Source organism: Sesamum indicum, linkage group LG5, assembly GCF_000512975.1.
Source record: "Sesamum indicum cultivar Zhongzhi No. 13 linkage group LG5, S_indicum_v1.0, whole genome shotgun sequence".
Lineage (NCBI taxonomy): Eukaryota > Viridiplantae > Streptophyta > Magnoliopsida > Lamiales > Pedaliaceae > Sesamum > Sesamum indicum.
Window position 1 is genome coordinate 12,264,049 of NC_026149.1, and position 23,929 is coordinate 12,287,977.

General features: G+C 34.2%; 5 protein-coding genes across 5 annotated transcripts in view; 2 read left to right on the forward strand and 3 right to left on the reverse strand.

Moving 5' to 3' along the window:
- On the reverse strand, nucleotides 736-5,646 carry LOC105162437 (signal peptidase complex subunit 3B). Its single transcript, XM_011080447.2, has 6 exons — nucleotides 5,402-5,646; nucleotides 5,166-5,213; nucleotides 3,113-3,175; nucleotides 2,456-2,509; nucleotides 1,199-1,285; nucleotides 736-1,118 (listed from the first exon to the last, which is right to left on the reverse strand). Exons 1-6 carry the CDS (start codon nucleotides 5,525-5,527, stop codon nucleotides 993-995), a joined length of 504 nt encoding a protein of 167 aa, XP_011078749.1. The 5' UTR covers nucleotides 5,528-5,646; the 3' UTR covers nucleotides 736-992.
- Nucleotides 7,597-9,156, reverse strand: LOC105162438 (basic 7S globulin-like). Its single transcript, XM_011080448.2, is given in 2 exon segments — nucleotides 7,597-8,764; nucleotides 8,766-9,156. Coding segments are annotated over 2 exon segments (1,290 nt in total). The 5' UTR covers nucleotides 9,098-9,156; the 3' UTR covers nucleotides 7,597-7,806.
- Nucleotides 10,533-12,743, forward strand: LOC105162439. Its single transcript, XM_011080449.2, has 2 exons — nucleotides 10,533-10,689; nucleotides 12,213-12,743. The coding sequence occupies exon 2, from the start codon at nucleotides 12,232-12,234 to the stop codon at nucleotides 12,505-12,507; it is 276 nt and encodes a 91-aa protein (XP_011078751.1). The 5' UTR covers nucleotides 10,533-10,689; nucleotides 12,213-12,231; the 3' UTR covers nucleotides 12,508-12,743.
- On the reverse strand, nucleotides 13,502-18,369 carry LOC105162442 (PITH domain-containing protein At3g04780). The gene is made up of 8 exons (XM_011080451.2): nucleotides 18,208-18,369; nucleotides 18,026-18,112; nucleotides 16,897-17,020; nucleotides 16,280-16,328; nucleotides 16,134-16,191; nucleotides 15,967-16,013; nucleotides 15,800-15,877; nucleotides 13,502-14,058 (listed from the first exon to the last, which is right to left on the reverse strand). Exons 1-8 carry the CDS (start codon nucleotides 18,244-18,246, stop codon nucleotides 14,010-14,012), a joined length of 531 nt encoding a protein of 176 aa, XP_011078753.1. The 5' UTR covers nucleotides 18,247-18,369; the 3' UTR covers nucleotides 13,502-14,009.
- The window catches only part of LOC105162443 (protein HASTY 1), a gene marked incomplete in the record, with an annotated part of 19,996 nt that continues 15,913 nt past the window's right edge, over nucleotides 19,847-23,929 (forward strand). The window contains 2 exon segments of the mRNA XM_011080452.2: nucleotides 19,847-20,177; nucleotides 22,028-22,129. Of these exon segments, the coding sequence (XP_011078754.1) occupies nucleotides 20,070-20,177; nucleotides 22,028-22,129 (210 nt within the window).

Below are 23,929 nucleotides of genomic sequence, written 5' to 3' on the forward strand. Positions count from 1 at the left end.
CAGTAGTATTTGGCTGTACAGGAAACAACGCAATAAAGTATTTGCTTCAATTTGACCCTCAGAACCAACAAATTAACTTCTCACCAAAATGAGATGTCTTAGTATAATATACTGTACTGGAGTTTTTCAATTTATCAAAAATCATTTAATTTGAGTTGTATGACATAAAATATATTTGAATTAGTTGACAAACTGTAATTTATAATGCTGCAATGCCAAATCAATATTTTTGTTATTAGTAGCGTCCAATCAACATATTTTTTTATTTGAATAAAATCGATAGTTATATTCTTTATTGATTTCAAAATTATTAGCAAAGTCACATCAATCGATAACGAAAATATACTATTCTTTTCATTAAGTTAATAATTAAAAAATAAAAATATACATATTTGTAAAGTAATGATTGAGCTTAAAATGAAGATAATATGCATTTTTTATGATTATATATATATATATAAACAAATACATTCACTTCGTTACTGTTTCGAAGATCAAAAACCGAAAATTGAAAATGAAAATAAAATACCTATTCACCTTTTAAAGCATGGGACTGTTTTTGAATTTTATACAACACATTAATGGCCACTTTGGAAATGAACTCAGCTCTAAAGCCAAGCCCTTTAAACTGCCGAAACAGTTGCGGGCAAGATAATCGAATCAAAAGGAGCACATTCAACATTATTCGCTACTTCTCCGCCAGTTGGTAGTGTATAGGATGCAAACTCAAAGCTATAGCAAAACTTATTTCCAGAAAACTCTACTCAGAGTAAATCAAGAAAGCACGAGCACGATTGCATGACCATTCATTTGATTTAAGTCTGTTGTCAAGCGACGATTATATAAAACATGTTATTTCATAAATATTCAACATCAATGAGTTTTTCACTTCCTCCCCAAGTGAAAGAAGAAAAAGTGAAAACAACCCGCTGCCATATTTGCTGCGTACTTTCTCCATTAGGTGCTTATACCTCCAACAAAGGATTGTAATGTTACCTATATGCCTCCGGCAAGCGGTAGCCACTCATCACTATTTTGTCAGCAAACATCTTACCAGTCTTTGGCATGACGTGCCAGTGCAATGTTAAGTTAAAGTTTTTACCGCGTAGATTGCTCCCCTGGAAGGACACAAAGAAACAAAAGATGAAATCTAACGTCCACAAGAGTAAAGAAAACGTGCCAGTATATAATCTCTCACTTGGTCAATAAAGCGATATTTGTTAGTTGTGTGAATCCAAAACTGTGCATGTTCTTTGGAAGGTATGATACCGTCCCACAAGGACACCTGCCAAAAAATGCACTCAAATGAATTAAAACCAAGCTTGGAAGCTTTCAAATTAATGAGCTGTGTTATACGTCAAAAGAGTAGTCCAAATTTGGTTAAGGAACAAGGTAAACAAATTAAATAAGAATGCTTGGTTGAGGAGTGGCTTTAAAGTTTTCAGTGGGAACTAAAATAAGTCTTAGAATCTACTGCAAAAGGATAAGGTCAAATGAAAGATCACATCAAATCAAATATAAATAATCCATTACTGGACTACAGCATTATATGATTTTGAAAAGGTCAGTGGTCCAAGAGACTTCCACGACCAAACCATGCCCATGAACATATGTTAAGCCAACAGCTAAGACTGCCATGTCTTTAGTGAAATAAAGGTCTCGAACTGAAAGGACAAGAGTAATTTCCAGCCACATATATACTACAGCATTAGGGGGCCTCCATCTCTATAATTAAAGTATGCCTACCACATATCCAAAGTAGGGCACAGGCTTTCAGGTAGAGCCGGGCCCATGAAGGTATCCAAATAGTTCTGCTGCTAACCACTGACCCTAGAAGCAACAAGGAATCAAGGATAAAAAAAAACTCGGGTGGCACTTCATGCATCGTGAACTAGATGAAAGACCTCTCAATACAATTTTTTTTATAACTTTTCCAGATTATAATAATTTTTGTTAATGTTCAAGCTTCCAATTTTAATAATGTTTAGGGATGGGTTGGATACTTGGTTAAATTGGTTCCCCAAAGATGTTAACTTAGATTTCTAGACTAGGTTGCTTCTTCAATATTAAATAATTTTTAATACCATTTCTTATTCAGGAGAAAATAACTGAACAAATTTGTAAATATATCTGGAAATCATATTTCGGACTTCAAGAAACTTTTTTCGGCTAACAATAGAAGTTGAAGCTGCATAGTTTTGATTATAGCAGCATTTTCACAACAATCAAACCATAAGCAGGAAGATCGTGCTTGCATCAAGCATAGAGAATATACTGGGAGCATCATCATAATAGTATCAGCATATCCAGAGCAAGAATGATTAAGTGTATATTAGAGAATAAAGATTAATAGCCACAAAGGTGCTAACATACAGGCTCTACAATGCTAAAACACATGTACATTGTATTAGAGAACAATAATATATGCATAAAAAGGCCTCAAGTATTAGCATACCTGATTAAGCGAGTTTTTTGGAGTTTCGTATTCAGCAGCTAAAAATACAAACACCTGCAAATTCAAGATTTATAGTTTATCACATCCAAATAATTTTAATGGCAGAAAGTGAGACATCTTACATCTTATTCAGGAACATCCAACCATATTAAGAGAACAAGTGGCAGGCATTTGATATTGAGTTCATTTTAACTCTCCGGCCCCACCAAACAGGGTCTGGACGACATGTAAATAAAAGGATCCAAAGCATAAACCTAACCAAAGTTCAAAGAAATAGATGGTGGCAATTTTTTGTTGTCCTTAGAGTTTAGTTTTTAGTTGCATAGCCTTATTGAACCAATGCTTAAACAAATAAATACAGAATAAATTCTCTAATTCACCACTTCAGTTCCCACCCAACAACTCGATTTTGCGCATGAAAACTCAATTTCTTTTTTTATGTTTGCATTTTGGATCCTATGCAATTACTGGACCTATTATCACGAATAGCAGATCGGCATAAATAAAACCAACAAAAGCCATGGCCCATGGGTTCATTTCACAGAAAACAGAAGTCCTCCTCTTACAACTGAAAAATCACCTGAAACATACAGACAACATATTGAAGAATAATCACAGAACAAATGGTTCAACAGAATATTCTACATACTGACGAACCTGCTTTGTATTCCATGTAAACAATGACTGCAAGTTTGCTGATATATTCAGTGTCAGGCTCACCTGCATAACGTAGAAATTTTCATTAAACAACTGTCTCATTCTGAACTTACTTCCTAGTATAAGAGGACATGCTGTCAGCTTATCTTTAAAATTTTTCAAAATTGGAAAACTAGAAGATGGATCCATGTTAGACAGGAAATTCTAACTTTTTGGAAAAAAAAAACGCACACACAAACTTTGCTCTAGAAGAATAAGATGCAAGTTTGTTAATCACAGAGAAATATCCTAATATAGGGGCAAACCAACATCACAAAATTTTAATATTTATTACATCAGTTAGAAGGCAGTAACATTTAACTATATATAAAGGGTCAATTTGTTTTTGCTAATTTAACTCTATTGTCAGCCCACAAAGACCCAACCAAAATGGGGAAGGAAAAGAAAGGAGGAAAACCAAAAGAGGTTTTACATAAAGAGAACAAAATAGTTTTCCTATGTTCTTATTTTCTTCTCCCCTTCTTACTGGCTTAGTAGGGGTGGAAGTGAGGAAAGCCTCAGAGGTTATTTTGCATCTGGAAGTAATCATGAACCAATAACTGATAAGAAAATTAGCAGAAAAATCCAATTGACAATATCCTCATATCCATTGGTTAGCTAACAATACAAGTCTTGGTTTACATTCAATAATCAATAGCATGCACAGATGCATCATTACTGGCATTTTCTGAGAGAATTTAGAAATTAGTACAAACAAAATGCCTCACATCCTACTTTCCCTCTAAAGCATCAATGAGCTTATGTGATTTAAGTCATGTTGGCAATACAACCATCAAGACTGCAGTGTGGTGGACAAGAACTGGAGAGAAGACCCACAGAGATGGATAGTTATGGAAAAGTGAATCCTGGTATCAAGAAGGAATCGCTTTCAGGCCAAAAGGGAGACAGGGAAGTATTCTTGGTAAATCCTATTATCTGGTATCGCAATTGACGTAGAAGCTGAACTAACAGCTATATGTGATGTGGCAGAATTTGGTTTATAGAGGATGCACAGGTTGAAATCCGCTTATTCAGGCCATTGGCATTTGTTGTATCTGTTGATGGAAATGGAAGAACTTACAAATGCCCTTAATTTGTCCATTAAAAAAGTAAATCTCAAAGAATCATATTGCTGATTTCATAGCTACAGAGGGTTGCCTCTCAAAAAGCAGTATTTGAGATGATGTATCTGAGGGTTACTTCTCTCAGATAGATGTACCTTATTTTTTGGGTTCGAATGATTTGTAAAATACTACATCTTCTCCAGTAGTTTTTGGAGATCTGGCCATCTCCCTCTCCCTTTTATTTTGCAAGGACGAATGGACTGATAAGAGTTTATTTCAAACACCCAATCCACCCACCCATGCAAAGATGGTTTCAATAAAGCAGCTTGGAGGCCAGTTATATCTGCTCTCCTAAAAACCCAAACTTCACCTACTATTCTGAACAGGGGTGATTTCATATAGTAAACAACTAGCTTTTAGAAAGGAAACGATCAGCTACTAGATGAGAATGTAGAAGAAAGAAGTGTTTGTATGCAAGTGCTTTAGCGATTGAACTGGGAATTCGAAAATCAAAGAATATGTCATCACAGAAATTGAAGCAATAAAGTTCAGGTGCACAAAAAATGAATTCATAGATCAAGACAGATGTATATATTACGTCAATACATCTCCTAAATATATTACTGGAAGAACAACTGATTAATTGAATACTCATACATTCCTAACTGCAGCTGCTGAATAAACTATGTAGAAAAATATAAAAGTTCATTAATCTCCGAAAAATCAGTTCACATCAGAAACAGATTTAGATGAAAAATGGAAGGAACAACATCTCCAAGTTCAGTTATCATGTACAGCATGTGTGACCAAAACTATTGAAACATATTTCACACATACCAGGCCAGCACAACTCAAAAGAACGATAACCGTTCCATCAAGCTAAACCTAACTTGCACCCGGTGACAAACGCATCATCACCATCTATGAATAAATAGGCACAAACGAATTACCTCATCATCGCCATCGGGTTTCTTCTGGAACCAATTAATATTCAACACCTAAAACCCACAAAAAAAAAGGAAAATAACTAAATGTTAAACAAGTTAGGGTTTAAATAAACAAGATCATACCAAATTCATTGAGGAAAAAAAAAATGACGAAAATAATCAAGTACAGCTCACGCACAACAGACACACATATGCATATATATACATAAAAATAAACCGGAACATAGAAATAAGGTTACTTGGACTTGGGAGGTGGGAGACGGCGAATTGAAGTTGTCGGAGAGAGAAGCCATGGCGCATATGAGTGCAAGAATGGTGATGGCGAACGTGAGAAACGCATTGGCTCTATACCCAAACGAGTGCATTGTGTTTTTCTGCTAAAAGTTTTCACACCTTTCAGCCAGATGAAGAGTAAATCTGGACTGTGAATTGGGTTTTTTCTTCTACTCCGCCTCCGGTCTCCTGCTGGGGACTTATCAGATTCCGGTCCACATTCCATATTGGACTTTTATGTTACCGGTTTTTCAATTAAAAAAAAAAGGATAAATTCCATAAAACCCTTCTATATTTTAAAAATTCAACAAAAAATTCTTTTTTTTTTAAAAAAAAAAAAAAGCATAACGCTCTCTGTTTTTTTTTTTTTATTCAGCTCACTCTCTCTTTTTTCTAACTGATGTTTAATGGCGTTAAATTTTAACATCGTCTGGTCATTATATCCCTTATAATAATTAAAAATTATAAAATAAATAAATTATTATATATATAAAGATTTTTTTAAAAAAAATCCTACTACCACCCCCACCCTGTTGCTTACTGCCCACCTCCCCCCAACCCCGGCCATCTAACGATCTGATGATAGCAACATCAGACAAAAAAAAGAGAGAGAAGACGGGGGCGTGGTTTTAGAATGAATGATAAAATAAAATGCAGATAACTCGTCGAAGGCTAGAATATTAGTGGTGGGGGGAGTGTCAAATTGTTTACCTTCCGAACGAGTTTTCCAACAGTGGTAGGCTCGAGTTGCGAGGTGGTCGGACGGCAAAAAAAAGAGCGATAGAAGATAAACGCGCAGATTAGAATTTTTTGAACGAAAAAATAGAGATAACTCACTAATATCTTGTAAATTGAATGTGGGTGAGGTGTTAAAATGCTCGTCATTAAATGAGTTTTCCAACAATGATAGACTTACATCGAGAGGTGGTCGGATGGTGGAGATATGGGAAAATAACGTAATTTGACACCATCGCCCCCAATTTTTTCTTAATTTTTTTAATTAACTTAATTATAGTTAGTTTTAATTAATTTTATTAGATATAGTTAGTTTTAATTTTTAATTAACTTAATTAAATTTAGTTTTAATTTTTTTAATTAACTAATTATTATTTTGTTTGATATATATATATTGCATTTCTTTTTTATTTTAAGTATATACAATAACTAATTTAAAATAAATATTATTTATAAAAATAGCATAACTAATAAAATATTTAACCTAAATAATAATTTAAAATTTTACTTTATTATTTAAAATATTTTTTATAATTAGTATATAAAGTATTTTTTATTAAATTTAGTACATTATTTAAAATATTATTTTTTCTTTTAACTACCCCCATTAAAAATATTTAACCTAAATTTGAAAAATAAAATTTAGTATATTATTTTTTATAATGTAATTTTTTTAAATAATGTATATAAATATGTATAGTAAAATATATTTTTATCTTTTTGGTATTTTTAAAAAAAATTAAAATAAAAAATAATAATGTATAATGTATAATTTTTATAATGCAATAAATTCAAATATAATTCATTTAATAGTTCAGTCATACTGGCAAAACAAATGCACACAAAACAAGCCAAAAAACCTTAGTATCTTATATATATATATATAGGGTATTTTAGTCCAAAATGGCATAAAATATTGACCAAAACGGTAGAAACCAACAACAAAACGCACCACCCGCCCGTCCATGCCACATTCCGTCAATTGTTACGTAATGAGGTTTTTTTGCTGCGCTTTTGAAAATATGAAAAGTTTTTTTTGCCTATTTCTAAAATATAAGGGGCTTTTTTACTAATTTAACAAAATATAGGGATATAATGAAATTTAGCCTCAAAAAAGGTATCGCCCTTTAGTGAAATTTTGTTTTTCCTCTCACATAATGTGAACATATTTAATTAATAATAGGTGTTAGTTTAAATTTTATTTATTTAGTAAGATTATTATAATTATTTTTATTTTAATTAATAACAATTCATCGCATTAAAATAAAAAAGTGATAGTTTAATTAAAAAAATTTCTTATTTGTAATAGGTCAATTATAAATTTATATTTATTTTTTTATTAATATTAGCAAATTTTATAAATTTTAATTAATTAAAAATTTATTTATTAAATAAAAACTAATATACCCTTATTTTGAAAGCCAAATGAAACTATGAGCCATAAATTTAGATGCTAATAAGTATATATGTTACAAATGATGAGTGGTTGAAATTTACAAGTAAAGCTATCTCCATATCACTCACCAAGGAAAGCTAGCTAGCAAGGTTCATATAAACTCTTGTATGTACACACACATACATACATACATATTTATATATATGTGTAGACGTCGAACTCCGGCACAGCAGAAAAGCTCTACTCTCCCGTCGCGTCCACCTCCAGTGCGGGACTGGCACCGGTGAAGTTGAAGCTAGAACAACGAAACAGCTGGGAGAGCCGCGAAGGATAAAAACCCACTCGAGATCTCAATAGATCAAAGTGAACAAAGTTACCCTCCAGCTGATATGCACCAATGGTGATTGCTGCTCTGGGATCTGACCCACCATCGACAAACGCCAAACAAGATACGTTTGGTCTTACTCTCACCAACGCATCCACTCCCAAAAATGTCCAGGTGACATTCTTGTTCTGCATGACAAAATCAATGTTGGGAGTACCCACCCTTGTTGGTGGAAGGATGTTTGCATTGAAGCATAGGCCGAAAGGCGGTATTGCTTTCACTTGCGGCACTCCCGCTAGTTGGTCGGCAAAGAACTTGGTGAAGGTCTTGAAAACTGAGTGCTCCAGCGTTGTGTAAGGCGTAGTTGTGCTTATCAGTGTCCCTTCAAAGCCTCTGGTTGTTGAGAGCAAAGAAGTATTGAATGGGACAGTTTGGTTGTTGATCCTCACTGATTTTACCAGTATATAGTACTCTCCTTGCGCACCGATGGTTACTGGGGTGTAAGTTAGAGTTCTTGGCTGTACTTTGGACGGTAGGTTTCCGAAAAAGACCCCACCATCTTCTGTCGTGGAGGAAGAGAGGCACAAGGAAAATTGAGGCCGGAAGCCGAAATTAGAAGCCAACTGTATCGGCAAAGCAACTGCTGTATGACCAAGTCCAGCTACTCCCTGAACAGCTTGCGGGTATTGTCCTTGCAGAAGTGATGAAGGTGCACAAGCAAACAGGAAGTGAGGAATGGTGACCCATTGGCTACGATTGGAGGCTTGATCGATTGCCTGAATTGAGACCACATCTAGTGCAACTTCACTGATCGTTTGCTTTTCAGTGAAGGGGTTGGTGACGAGTACACCGCATGTGTTGTTATGGCAGCCGCGCGGGAGGGAGCCTGCATTTATGGCAGTAGTGCACGCCTGCCCGGTCGCACTGAGTGGAGTGGCAGAAGGGAGCATGATAGGTTGACGACGAGTAGTTTTGGTCGCAAGTGACCCACAAGAATCGGCTGTCTAGATCAAGAAGAAGTGGCACCAGCACGGAAGGAGTTCTCTTGCGGAGGCTGGTCACATGGAGGTTGGTTGCGGGGTCTTTGCGCACCGGCAGGATGAGTGAATTAGGGTTGAAGGGAGCTCGAACGTTAGGGACTGCAGATGTAATGCAAATCAAAGCATGGAAGATGAGGGGAAGAAAGATGTTGAAGGTTGAAGCCATTTGGGGAAATGTTTGAATTCAAAGGTTGAGATGAGTGGTGGTATCAAATGGAATGGTATTGCAGGCAGCATTTATAGACTTTTGGCCAAGGCACAAAATTGGATTAGTGCTGTCAAAAAAATTAATTAATTAGTTTTTCGAATTAAATATTAAATTTATTAAAATTTTAAATTAGTATAACAATCATCGTAAATTAGATACTACAATGATACAAATGCACCTACAGCTATTATTGCGACAACGAGGGAAGAGTTGAAATTTATGAATTTGCATGTTTCAAAAATTAAAACCGACATTTATATAATTATAAATTCCGTATTCATTTTAATGTCTTTAAGCATAAGAAGTCGGGTCCGATAGCTTCTAGAATCAGGCGCTATCAGGCGCTATGTAATACGGACTGAATTTTTTATTGTAATTATATACATATAAAACAAAATAAATGATGCAACACGAATGGTAATAGAAAAGCATATGTCAAAGTACTAAAAGGTGTATGACAAATAATGTGGTGATTGTGAATTCTCGTGTTAGGGCGCAGTTGAGAAATGTGTGTTGGTTGTAAATGACGTTTGAATTATATGGTGGGAAGCCAATTTTAGCTAAAGAGGGTTGGAACAGCAATGGTTATCCTCTTTGTAAACAAGTACATTTGGCATCTATGCAATGCTCGTGGCAACATTATTAAACTTCACTTGCCACGTACGTTGTTTCGTGTTGAATGGAGTAGAAAATAGAATGAAATTTATAATAGAAAATCTCATTCGTGTCCAAGTCCAAATAAATTTTACTTTTTCTAGCTAGTCTGATGCCATATATAATTAAGTTTCTTTTTTGTTGTTAAATTTGAATATTTTCGGTATTATACTAATGTGGAGATCGAGAAGAAACAGAATATGAATAATATAAATTAATAAAAATATTATCTATTTAGATAGAAATCTTTATAGTAGTTTATGTTCAGTGAGATTTTATTTTTTTGTTCAATTCTGTTGTAATTCTTCCATTATCACGTGATTAAGAAATTTATCGAAAATTTTCACATCATGTCCTTAAGTGTATTCATCCTATATTAATGAGGCCGAACTTAGTTGGCGAAGTTGAGGCTCTTTGACCTTAGAGGTCATTGGTTCTAACCCCGTCTTACGCGTGGGATGTTGGTTCCATTAAATAGTAGTTGTGTTGTTCTACTGAATAGTAAATGTTGACCGAATTTAGTTTATTCGAAATTATCAATCAAAGTATGATTGTTGTACTGTTCTTTGTTGTATATTAATAGACAAAAACAATTATAATCAATTTATTTTCATTAATAATAGTTGATCGCTCTTACTTAAAATATATATATATATATATATATATACTCCTCCAAAATTAAGATGTTTGAATTAATATATAGCCATATCAATTCCAAATAAAAAATAATTGTAATTTACTTATTTTTTGTTTGTAGACAAACTTGTATGGCTAGGATGTAGTGCCTGCAAAATAAATTGTAGGGTTCGTGCTGAGGTTTTAGATATTTGCTGCTTTTCCGCACATCCTTCACTCGCTGGCAAGATTCTGCAACATCAGCTACATCATCTCACCTGGTTAGTATTAAATTTCTGTGTGTTAATTTTCTGTTGAATTCTTTTATCGTTAGAGATTTCTTTATTTGTTTCTGCTTTGTGTTCAGGTAATTTTTGCCCTATTTCTATGCAAATATTCGGTCTGGATCGAAAAGTTTAGGAAATTACTGCCCATTTAAACGTGGAATTAAGGTATTCCAGGAATCCAGTTAGGGTTTTTCTATTTTTTCTTTTTTTTTTTGGGGGGGGGGGGGGGGGTTGGTTTGAGAAGGATAGAGAATTTTGGAGCTTAGAATCAGTTGCATATCTATCACTTCAAACTGTTATTAAACTGAGCAGATTGTTGCTAATTGGTAGGTGAATTCTATGTGTAATTGTCGACGTAATTTGTATTGTCTTCTGTTAGCTTCCTCTGTACTTACTTCCATAAGCTTTGAATTATCTTTTCACGGTGACTGTAATAATTGGTTGTATGGGGTTGACGGAAGCACCAAGCTTGGGCTACTCTGTATTCAAGGTGCTATGTAGTTAATGGTTTGGTCTTCGTTACCAATAAAATGCGGTATCAACCATATTATTCTTCTTCGTACATACAGAAGTTAGATCTCAATTCATCCTCTTGTAACTCTATCCCTTGCAGTTCTGCTGAGTTTTAGCATAAAACTGTGGGGAATTATTTTTTGCAAAGAAATGAAGATGTAGTGTGTCATAAATTGCGTGTCAAGTGCAATAGGCCTCCTCTGTGAAAAACACTCGTAAGCAAAAAACATCCCCTGAGAAAGAAAGGGGCAGTGCAGGCCAGGGGTCGTACTGCCACTTTTTTGTTTAGCAGGTTTTGTGTTTGTTAGTGCTTTTATAGGAGGTAATATATAATTAGCTGCTTAACTATTGAACTCCATATCATGTGAGTCATATCTGGTTACGAAGATATGTTCGGTTACTCTTGATTGCCCACAACAGGACTTCTGTAGATTGATCCAGGTACTAACTTAAACATTAAGATATATTTAAAAGGAATGTCCTTACCATAGTGAATGTGAGGCTTGAGTTGTTCTTTTACATCTACAAGACCCTTCTGTGGCTAGTCTATACTGATGAGTGTGGTTAGAGTAGGTGTTTCAAAGAAGTCAAACCAGTTGGTTGTTTTTTCTGTTAGCACACCATGTAATAAATGAGTTAATAGAGTCCGGACAATATATTTCCCTGATTGAAAGGACAACTGGACTCCTTGGACTTTTAAAAAGAGCTTATTGCTTCTTGTGTCAAGAGGTTGCCTTTTCTTTTTTCTGAAAGTTTAAGGGGGTCGTATTTCCTTTTTTTTTTTTTTTCCATTTTTTGTTCACATGGATCTTTTTCTTATTAGTGTTTTTACAAGGGGGTATGTTGCATTTGATCCTAGTAATAAATGCCCGGGAGAAATATACTTTCTGCTTGTAAGGATCGGAATTCTTTTATTGAGTGTTCAGAGAGCTAGCATACCGGAAGAGTAAGCCTGATGGTGCTTTATTGCAAATATAAGCTGAATGATGGTTTCCATGGTGCAGGAGCCGTAAGACTTGCATAATGGAAACTCAAATGCTCAATGCTGATAGTCCTAGTACACTTGTTAAAGCAACCATTCACCTTGGATCAGAGACATATATGGCTCAAGCGAACAAGGGCCTTGTATCTGAGCAACTGATTTCAGTCAAGGAGCAGAGCATGAGCATTCTGAAGGACTTCATTACAAAGCATAACATTCCAAATGATGTTCCTGATGAACCAGAGGAAATCTCTTCGGAAGACGAAGATGAAATATCTCCAAAGCCTCCGGTGAAGAAATCGAAGAAGAGGCAATAGCTTGTTACTAGGTTCACTTCTTTTTGCAACATTAGTTTTGAGAATAGCATGAATGCACTACTAGAGATTGATTTATCAAAGATTGTTTTTGACATTCACCTCAAAGCGCTTTCGAAACCTGGTACTATCAGTATCGTAGGTTGTCTGAATTTCTTGCTAAATGAAACATGCCACTTCTGCTGTGCATCTACTTGTTTGAGATAAATGTATCCAATGCCCTGCCTCTTGTCTCTGGATCTATTGGAGATACTCCCTTTTAACTGTAAAGAAATGCTGAAGCTGAAGAAATAGCAGATGAATGCTTCATGTGACGAACATGATAAAATAGTATAATGGAATCTGACAAGATAGAAATGCGATACTCATCTTGGAATAAAACTGAGAAGATGGTTAAATTTTTATATACAGATCCATTAAAGTTTAGTCTATTACAAGCATGCCTCTTTGGTTTTGCGAAATTATATGTAGACTTCTTGTCGGTCTTTGCCGACTCAAAAATTGGCTGGAATTTACAAATTGTTGATTTTATGCCGGGAAAAGGTAGCCTAGCCTAAAGATACCAAAAAAGTAGTACATTGTATTAAAAAAACTATCCTTCAAATTTTAGTTCAAAATTTTTTTCCCTCTTCTGCTTCTCTCTCATCTCTAATCCCAATTTCTACTCCTCTCTGTGTTCTTTCTTCTGTATGAATAGATTCTTGTGAGATAAGAATATGTTTAAATTAGTTAATAAGATTGTATTTTATATTTAATTGTGGTGTTAAATCAATATGTTTTCAATAAAAATACATATGTATTTTCATTTTAATTACTTGTTTCAAAAGCTGAAAATTGAAAATGAAAACATAAATGAACAGGCTGGGGTCCCTCCAACGACTATTTCCAACGCAGAGAGATGCAGCAATAACTCAAAAGACTACTTGTGATTAGGCATGCGTGAAGAACCCTTCTAACTAGAACTAGACATGGTGAACTGTATAGACGACAGTCAGCGTACTATCAATAGGGGCTTTTACTGATGAGCAACAACTAATCATCGGAAGAATAACCCAAAAATGTGCAAGTATCTTCAGATCTGCACTTTTAAGTTTGTAATAAGACAGAACCCAAAGCAAGTCTATAGAGATTCTAGAACCAAATTTCACACAAAATAGTCATATTCAATTTTACTCCCACTTTCAACACCACACCTTAAACAGCTAAAGGGCAACAACCGGGGTAACTTCTGTCCATATATTGAAACACCATGCCTGAGATTGCTTGGATGACGCAGCTACAGAAATACTTGCCATCTTCTTCCACATGAAGGCACTTGCCCCAAATTGGAAAATGTAAAGAGGTAACAACTATAAGACCATGTACGTCTCTCTTCGCGGAAGTTGTCATCAGAGTTCTATGGAAAGGAAAAACAGATCAACATCTCATTTCCTAGTTAAAGAAGAAGATATTGAAAATGATTCCAATGTAACAAATTCTGATTGTCTCTTGCGCTCGTTTTGGGGTCAGTGATCCTCAATTTTCTTGAGACTTTTCATATCCGTTGTTTCCACCCTGTAGCATTAAAACAGTGTAAGAATAGCACAAATTATCGAAATCATGCAACCTACAAACAAAACATGCATACATTTCTAAGAAAGCTGGATGTAACACATACCAAGATTAATCAACCTAGTAAGTAAACCTTGACCTATAAGAACAGCTCATCTAAGAACATGACAGGTATTTCCCTAGCTACCCATGGCGAAAAAGGATGCATGCCTAGCTGTCTTCTGATATTCGAATTTCTTCTCAAGGAGAAATAATGTGTTTATAAAAGAATAAAGGACCAAAAGCATATGCCAGTTATAGTATAATTTGGAAAGTGAAAACATAAGCAGCTCCACATCAGGATAACAAAATATATGCCCAAACACATGGAGGACCGAAAATCTAACATGTAAAACATAGTATCTTCCACTTGAGTACGGTGACAGGTTTTTAGCTGAGACTGACAGGAAAAGAATCCTGTTAAACTTCCTTGGTACTCGGTAAAATGCTAATTAAAACAAATTTCTGATTTTGTTAACTATCAGTACTTAAACTTTAAGCAATTGATCTTATATTTATTTTTCTTTGTCTTTCTACACTCTCTTAAAGTAAGGATGTTTACAAGATTTTGCACGTTTAGTGCTTGGTCTCTTGGTCCTGCCAACTTGTTAGGGGACTGATTAACAGCTGCAAAATGTCTGAGAGTATTTTCTTCACATTTTCTTTCCATGACCAATGTGAGATGGGGTATTACAAAAATCTTCTCAACGCACATGCTCATGATCAACAGCTTTCCCTAGCAGTCCGCATTCGACCAAAAGAGTGGCTCTTTAGGATCTATTAGGACCCAACTTAGGCTCTTGGCTTGCCATCATCATCTCAGAACGAGCTAACTGACCTCAAATGCTTAAGCATACGTCAATAATTAGGAGGTAACCAATGTCTTGCAATTGTTTACAGTTCCCTTCCACAACTTAATTTGGAGTCGGTATTATACTAAACTTGAGATCAGCCAATTGATTCAAATTCTTTCTACCAAAACCTCTGCTAGACAAGTATTATCCTTCTGTATCAACACAAGGTGTTACAGTCGATCAGTATTTCAGAAGTTCTTATCATAACTCATAAGAGTAACATACTTTTTTTGTTAAAGTGTTAAACTACTCCATCTCTAGTAATAAGTATTTAAACTCTGTTTAAGAATATCCTCCACTTCATGTGTGAAAAACATACAGAATTGAAACTTTGAAAGTTCACTAATTCCAATGTCAATTTTGTGGAGGTATCATACATAATGTGAATTTGTGATAGGATCTCCATAGAGTGGATACTGAATTTTGGACAGTTTTGGCTGAGCCCAAACATCTAAACATTAGACACCTTTCAACCCTTACCATAAATGGACAGTTCTACTAAACCTCTATATACCCATCACCAATTATCCAATCCTATCAAATGACTTTAAAATATGACATAATATACAAATCAATATTATCACTTAAATGAACCTTCACAGCTAAATTGAGTTCATCAAATATCTTTCAATTAGTACATTCTGTTAAATAGAACAAGGAGGGACAAACAATTCTATTACATCACAAAGAGATACAAGATCAAGGAGGGTAAGTTATACAGATTCTTATTGATATAGGTACTGCACAACTTGAGCTGAATCATCTAACTGAATCTTGACATTGATAAATGTGTGGAGTTACTAACTGAAATAACTAATAAGGTTGAGAGAGAAATGCAATGACAAACTTACGTTGTTCCATAGAGAACAATTTTTTGAACTTTTGTAATGTCAGAACCAGATTGATTGTCCTCGATGAAAATTGTCAAGCTGATTCAGAATAAGTAGTGAGACACTCCGCATTTTTAAATACAAGACACATATGCCAAACAGTATAATAGCTCAAAGATAACAGTCACCTGCGGACATTTTGAAACTTCACATACTTGACGATTACTGGTTTTCCCTGCAGAGATTCAGCATATCAAGCATCATACCAAAATAATGTCGAAATTTACAACCACAAGCATCTAGGTAATGCTTCATTCATACAAACCAGATGGCAACCAGAAGCACCAATGTTTACCTTAAGGTTCTCAGTAGATAAAATGACAGTGTCGCTTGGGGGGAAATCATTGACGTTACTGTGTAAATTATTATCATAAAAAATAGTTCAAAATTTATCTGCTAAAGCATCAGTCTCCCATAAACAATAAAATCTCCAGATATTACCTGAACCCCATGTGCTCCCTATTAGCAAACAACTTCACAGACTTTGGACCTGGAAATTTGAAAATTGCATTCAAAGTTGGAGCAACACTGAACCAGTAAGCTTTTTGACGATGTAAATGTTAATCTTTTCAAAATGAAACCATTGGACTCCAGATGGTCCTATGCATTCCTTTAAAAAGTCTTGAGATTTAAATTTTCCCGCTCTCTGATGTTTATGTGTGATATCGTCTCTCTATATATCTTATCCATTTAATTTTATTAGTTCATGTTGTACAGCATCTCCATTCCTACAAATTTACAGCAATAGCAACTCATGTTATCTTTAATCCTGGTCCACATCTATAGCATCCTCACTCTCCGTGGTGCTGTTACAATCCAAGGGGATGAGAACAATGAATAGGTGGAGGAGAGGGACTAAAAGTTTGAAAGATTAGAAGCAATTAACCAGAGTTGTCATATTATAATATAAAAGTTCAGTAGTAAATTAACAAAATATGTTTCAGATAAAAATTTAGAGCAGCATCAGAAGCTTAACAGGAAAACAAGCGATTGCCGTATTAATACACATTTATTAAAAAAATGTAAATGAGCTTAAAGGATAGGAATTAGTTACTTGCCTTCCTCCTCTGGTCCTTGAATTACAATAGAATGCAATTTAACAACTTGATTGAAAGGAATATAAATCAATAGCTGCTCATCCGCATCACTTTCCAAAATCAAACCCTCATCCTCTCTGTACCCCTGATTTCAAACAATGAAATGAATTATAATCTAGAAACGCAACACATATAAATTCCAACCAGCATCACCATATAATCTACCCACTTTATACACAAACCAAAGAAAATATTTGAGATCAACAAAGAAGAAAAAGGACAAAGAGGGGTAGAAATGTGAAGCAATGTAGGACAACCTTGATAATATTAGAGTGATTTGTAGCAAGTAATTACCTGAATATCTTGATATTCAAATAAATTTTGATAAAACACTAAAAAGAAAAATACATAAAGAAAAGTACTCAATTACGGGGAAAGAGGAAACAGGTGGACATAAAACTGAGGGCTTAAAATTGCATAGCACCATCCAATAGATTTTTAAACAGCTTTCAACATTTCAAAACTTCTCTCATTTTCTGGTACATCCTGTTACTGCCTACATCGGATGATCAGAACTACACTGCAGCCTCAGACTCCAAATATAAGATTGAACAATCCATCAAACTGATGAAAACTTGGCAAATTAAAAAATGGAGGAGATGCTCCTCTAAATAATCATTCAAAATCCCTACATATTGTTCCTCATGTCAATAAGAAACACAGAAAAGAAAAAAGTACGACACTTGAGATGGTCAGAATGTAAGGAATTGGGGGTGGAGAGTTCAAGGTTCACAAGGTCACTTTGGCAGCCATGATAGAAGTGGTAGTTGTAACGGATGTATCAATGAAAGGTTCTAAGATGGCAGACACGATTAGGCAGGATTTCAAATTTGTAATTGTTTTCCCAATCTCATACCAATTAACATATGCATTCCGAATAGATAATTCCAGTAACTAAGTAAAACCACATACACTCCAACAGAAAGGGCAAGCCCCTTAATACCCCTTTCAAGTATAGTTGTTTTTGGCTATTCAGAAAGCTTAAATTGACTCAAAGCTCGTACCAACTAACTTGAGAAAACAGTAAAGAAGTCCAACAAAGAGACCCTACGTAATAATGTCTCCGATGGATTTCAATAAAATGAGTTACCTGTTTGAGAGCATTCGGAAGAGAGTGACTGTTCTTCTGATTCAAACATTCCACGCTAGACCAGTCGACAAAGTCCAGTAAATCAACCTAATTGCGTATGCAAAAGTTTGATCAAACGATACTCAGTGAGAAGTTGTCGAAAAGACTAATAGATGGAGAGAGGGTTGAGATTGGAGAATTACTTGATTTCTGTGGATTGCAGAAGCCGATTCAGCGGACATGGCTCTCGATGCTAAATTTCAAATGTCTTTGAGAGAGAGAGAAAGAGAGGGGAGGACACAGATTCGCAGAGGAGAAGGGGGTCACGCACAATTCTCTAATCGTGTCTAGATTTGTCCACAGCAACTTTTGTTGTTTATTACTTGAAAACACAAAATTAATGCAGAATTCATAGTTTGGTGTTTGGTTTGGTTTAGCAAATTCAACACAAGTGAAACTCATTGCATGTGAAATTTTTTGGACTCTAATTTTATTTTAATTTGAAATTGAACGCAAAAGTTAAAGTATAAGTTAAAAAAAAATAAAAAATACTTATTTTATTGCCCATCTGATAATACTGTACATAATTGTCAAAAAAAATATAACAAACTCGCTGAAAAATTATTGTATCAAAGTTAACAATAAAAATAATCGTCGTTGCACGCCGTCCCTGTATACATATAATAAATAATATTTTATATTTTTTAAATATATTCTAAAAAAAAGAATGAAATAAAGCAATAAAGAAAATCAACTTAGGGGTATTATTGACATGATAATAAAATTTGTATTGAGGTGTCATAACCGCAATTTGTGAGATGAAAAGGTATTTTCTTTTATATAGTATAGATAATCTTTTTTAATAAATATTTTATTAATAAGGCTTTTAAATTTTTTATATTTTAAAATTATATTATTATAATATTATTTTGTTTATTTTCTAAGTACAAAATGAAGAGAAAGTGTTATTCAATAAAAATTTATAAAAAATAGCTTTTTGTTCTTGATATGTTTTCTTGTACAAAACAAATAAAAATATTTGAGGTTTATTTCCTTTTCAATCGTATCAAACAACAGTTATAAAGAAAAGTCATGTCACACTCACAAACGGCGGTTAATGACACCACCACACCAAGTTTTTGTGAAGTAAAAAATGCCCTTCATGATAAAATAACTAACTTATTCAACTTTTCAAAATTTACATTAATTGATAAATTATTGTTTTCTTCTTTCGTTCTTTTTATTAATGCAATGTACTGATTATATATTTATCTTGTTTATAATACGTTTCAAAATGTAAAATATTACTTATTATATGTACGTATAAAACGACGTGCCACAACGACTAATATATACACACAACAGGTGACCCGCATAACAAGGGTGTTTGCTAACATTCAAAATAAGTGCATAACACCTTTATTACCAAAAAAAAATGAAAAAAAAATGTTATTCATTTATAGTTTATGCTTTTTTTGCATCTTAAATGATGATTGATTTAAATCAAAAGTTACAAACAAAACTTTAATACGCATTGACTTTTGCAGGTTATTGATAAAATTATAAATATTCAAAATTTTTCTTAAACGCTTTTTTATTAAGTTTTTAGTTTTTAAAATAAAAATTAAAGTGAAAATATATTTATTTGTACGAATATATTGATTTGATATAACAATTTTTAATAAAAAATATAAAAAATATATATTTTTTACCGAAATAAAGAACAAACATATGCAGGCTCGAATACTCGTAAAAATGACTTAGACTTGACTTGGAAATTTCAAGTGCCATCATCGTATTCATATGTATATGACTAGAAACCAGACGATTTCGGCAAGCGGTAAAAGAGACTTGTTAATGTTATTGCTCTTTCTTTTCTTCGTACTTCCAACAACTGTACAAGAGAGAGAGAGAGAGAGAGAGAGAGAGAGAGAGAGAGAGAGTAGCTTTAACTTTAAAGTTTAAGCCCCTGGGCTGCACTTGCTTCTTCTCTTCTTCACATTGACAAGAAAGAGAAACAAATTCCTCTTCCCATTTCTCTCTTTTTCGCCGTTGGAATAAAGAAATGGACGAGAGTGGAATCGCAGCCAATGTGGCGCGAGCGATAGCCGCTGCCCTCGACTGGACCTCCACTCCGGATGCTCGTGCTGCTGCGCACTCCTACTTAGAATCTGTAAGCTTTTATCCTAAGCACAAATTCCCGTATTCGTGGTAGAAACCGTTATTAGTTTCTAAGTTTCTTAGTATCTTTTCGTTGGTAGTGGGTTTTTTCTTTTAGGATGATGATGGCATGAATATCTGAATAACAGGCCTTTTAGTGGTTGTCTGTGAATAGGAACTGGATGCAAATTACGCTAGGACTAGAGAGAGATATATTTGCATAACAAGGTTTTAGTGGGTGTCTGTAAAAAGGAATTGGACATAAATTACTCAAGGACTAGATAGAGAGAGAGAGAGAGTTGTTCACCTTTTTCCTTTCCTTTTCTTGATCAAATGCGATGTTATAGTTGATATTCTTTTATGAATTGTGTTTTGAGGGAACTAGGGCTGAAGGGGAATTTTGTTAGAAAACCAAGCATTAAGTATAGACGATGGTAATATACATCTTTCATAGTCCTTTATGTTCATAAGTCTCAGATTTTGAAATTTCATTCAGCTTCATGTAAAAATTCAATTTTCCAAAAGGAAAAAAAAGATCTTTTGAATTGATTCTTGAAAAAGGTTAATACTTGCATATCAAAATAAATTAGCAAGTTTACGAAAGTAAAATGAGTTGAATATGGGAATAGTTATTTTTAAATACCCTATGTTTTTAGTTACTTACAAAATCTTAGAGGGAGCCGCAAAGCATGCATTAATTTAACTTATTTTCTATATATTGGAGTTTTATGCATTTAATAACATAACACAGAAATTTGAAACATGACTTCAACATAATTGATTATTCATTTACATTAGAGCTTTAGATGAGCTCTAGTTAGGCTGGTTTGATTCACCTTGTAGGCTTTAAGAATCAAAAGACTGTCTTTTTCTGGTTTAATATATTTCAATTGTGCTTCGCCACTTGTTGGTCTGTTCCGTGACCATGAAGTCTTGCTAGAATTGAGACTGTGTCCTTGTCATAGCCAAAATTTTCAGCTGCACAAAATACATTAAGTATCTTTTATTTTCTTATTTTTCTTTTTCTCGTTTGAAGTCTTTAACTGCTTTTGTTGAGTTTCTTAGCAATGTTAATGTTCCTTAGGTAGTTGTTTTGATTTTCTCGTTATTCCTGTGTTTTAAATCTTTTGCAAAATTCTTGGGGTAGGTTGTTCAAATATATGCACTTTTCTCAAACTTAAAACCACCGAAGGTTTTGTAGGTCTAAATAGCTATTTCTATCTACTGATCCACCAAGATAACGCAACTATATCCAACTCATATAAATTCTGTGCTTTTCCAACTAATTCTCAAGTTCCCATGTTGAGATATGATACTTAATGAGTTGTCTCTAGGATTACAATGGTAGTTTGGATGGACCAAACTAATGAATCTCTATGTTCATTTTGTAATGAATGTATAATGCTTTACAAGGTCAAGAGCAGATTGTTGCTGAATGCAATTCTGTTCTGAAGAATCTATCAACATATGTAAAAGGCGGTTTTAATAGATTATAGTTTCTGTAATTTTAAGCTTCCATCACCATCATTTGATTGAGACACCTCGTTCACAGCTTTAATACTTTGATATATGTCATTGAAAGTTAGCTTTGTCCTTTCAATTGACCTCTAGGCTATCAAATATTCTTTACATAATACATACACATAAATCACTAGCCATCCGTTCCTTGTAATCACTAGTCATTTCTTCCTAAATCACTAGCCATTCCTTCCTTGGTCCTAGACCTAATGTAGTTGTTTGAGCATTCAAAGCCAGACTTCTTGAATGATCTGGAAATAAGTCTATTTAGATTGTGGTGCCAGTCTTGTTACTACAAATGGAGTGAATAGTTTATCTGAGACATTTTTTTCTATATGTTTGCAGATAAAAGCTGGAGATACACATGTACTGGCAAATACATCATTTCTTTTGGTAAAGAAAGATTGGTCTTCTGAAATCCGTTTACATGCTTTTAAAATGCTCCAGGTACGTTTGAATTTTATGGTCCTTCACATTCAGTTTCTTCTGAGAAAAATGATTTGACTCTTCCGTTTTAAACTAATTTCAAAAACCACCTGGCAATGAGTTAAACATTCTTATTCTTTTGGGATTTGGGGGGGGGGGGCAGATTGATCTTTTGAGAGTTTAATAATCGTTGTGCATCTTTTAAAATATAGGACTAAATTGGCGTGAAAATTAGAATTGTTTAATGATGGATTAAGTTCCCTACATATAATAGACCTATTCATGAAAAACAAGATTTTGTTTGATTCATAATATATTTGTTTCTTTTTAAATGTAATTGTCAAATATTAGCTAAAGTTAAGAAGAAGAAGAAAAGAAAAGAATTCTGAGGTTTGACCATTCAGCCTACATCCACATGAGAATGCCCAAAGGGCTGATTCATATTATGCTCTCTTATTGGAGATTACAATAGCCACCTATTTATAATTGAAGTACACACATGTCAATAATTAATAAAGGGAGAAAATCCCTCCAATAATATGACAATTGATTATATTCAAGTCCTGTAAATGTGATTTGAATTGATCTAATTTATTATTATAATCTTAATCAAATGCGATTGGGTTGCTAATACCGATTTAGTGTTGGAAATGCAACCTATATTTGTATATATATGACTTGAGAATCTGTAAGATATTGCATTTAGGAAATTCATCACCCTAAATTTTTGCATGTTTGTTTCAATCTCTGATGACTCTATAATCAAACGGAATAAAGGAGACACCTTGCTTACTTTCTACTGCCAAACGCTTCATCCATGAGGTATCTGAGGTTGGACAAATCGAGTGTTCTTTGAAGAAATGTCAGATAAGATGGATTTCATTCATAGAAATTGGATTATCTGTCCCTTCAAGGTGTTCTTGTTTCGTGCTTCTTATGATGATAACTTTCAAGACTATGAAATGGCTGGGTTTGTCCCTTTTTCCAGCCCCACAAAAACACTATTAAATGCGAGCAAATTGATATATCCATTGGGTTAAATATTACTCACCAAACACCAACTGTTCTAACCTTTTCTGTGTAAAGTGGCAAGGAACCCACCCTGTCTGTAACACATGAATCTATCACAGACTCTTCAGTGCCTTCTCAAATTGTTTGAATGTATTTTTCTTGGATCCGTGCTATCAAAAGTTACCTACCTGGAGAAGCTGTTCTCATTCTCTTATGAAGCGATGTGTAGAAAGATTGTTTAAAAACTACTTCCATTGATTTCAGCTCAAGATTCTTCCTTCAGAATTTATGGGTCTTTCAAGGTTGCAAATTCTCCTAAATATGACCTTGCTCGGAGATCTGTTAGTTTGCCTTGTCCACTATATTTGCATCTCTCGGATGCAGTTAAGAACCTTGCTTTGAATTAACATCTACAATTAATTGCAGAACATAAATTGACCTTTAGCTTTCCTAAGCCAAAAATGTGAGGAAAGCTAATGTAGCTAAACTCCTACCATTGCAATCGCCGATCGTCACCACCAATGATTTCCTGCCAACATGCATGTCACATAACCAGAATCTAGCACTAATCTTCATGTGCCTCCAATCTAGGAAGATATAGGAAAGAAGGAATCAGTTAACAACTTCTTTTATGTAAATAAAGCTCATATCTGTGTTGTACTTTTTCTATATGTAGCTCCTTTAGTATGGAAAGTTGCAAACGGTGAGTAAATTGCGAAGGTGACATGGTGTTGATGGTAATTGATATAAGCACCCAATTATGGATGCCAGAAGAGATGACTCCACAAGTTAACATGGTTCAACCAGGTG

Bases quoted from the DNA above. Each gene is read 5' to 3' on its own strand.
- LOC105162437 (XM_011080447.2), bottom strand. From the start codon at position 5,527: ATGCACTCGTTTGGGTATAGAGCCAATGCGTTTCTCACGTTCGCCATC. The intron at 2,510-3,112 runs GTTCGTCAGTAT...TTGAATTTGCAG, and splicing joins TTACATGGAATACAAAGCAG to GTGTTTGTATTTTTAGCTGC. The intron at 1,119-1,198 runs GTGAGAGATTAT...GTGTCCTTCCAG, and splicing joins AATATCGCTTTATTGACCAA to GGGAGCAATCTACGCGGTAA.
- LOC105162439 (XM_011080449.2), top strand. From the start codon at position 12,232: ATGGAAACTCAAATGCTCAATGCTGATAGTCCTAGTACACTTGTTAAA.
- LOC105162442 (XM_011080451.2), bottom strand. From the start codon at position 18,246: ATGTCCGCTGAATCGGCTTCTGCAATCCACAGAAATCAA. The intron at 18,113-18,207 runs GTAATTCTCCAA...ATACGCAATTAG, and splicing joins CTGCAATCCACAGAAATCAA to GTTGATTTACTGGACTTTGT. The intron at 16,329-16,896 runs GCAAGTAACTAA...TCAAATTTCCAG, and splicing joins TCAAGGACCAGAGGAGGAAG to GTCCAAAGTCTGTGAAGTTG.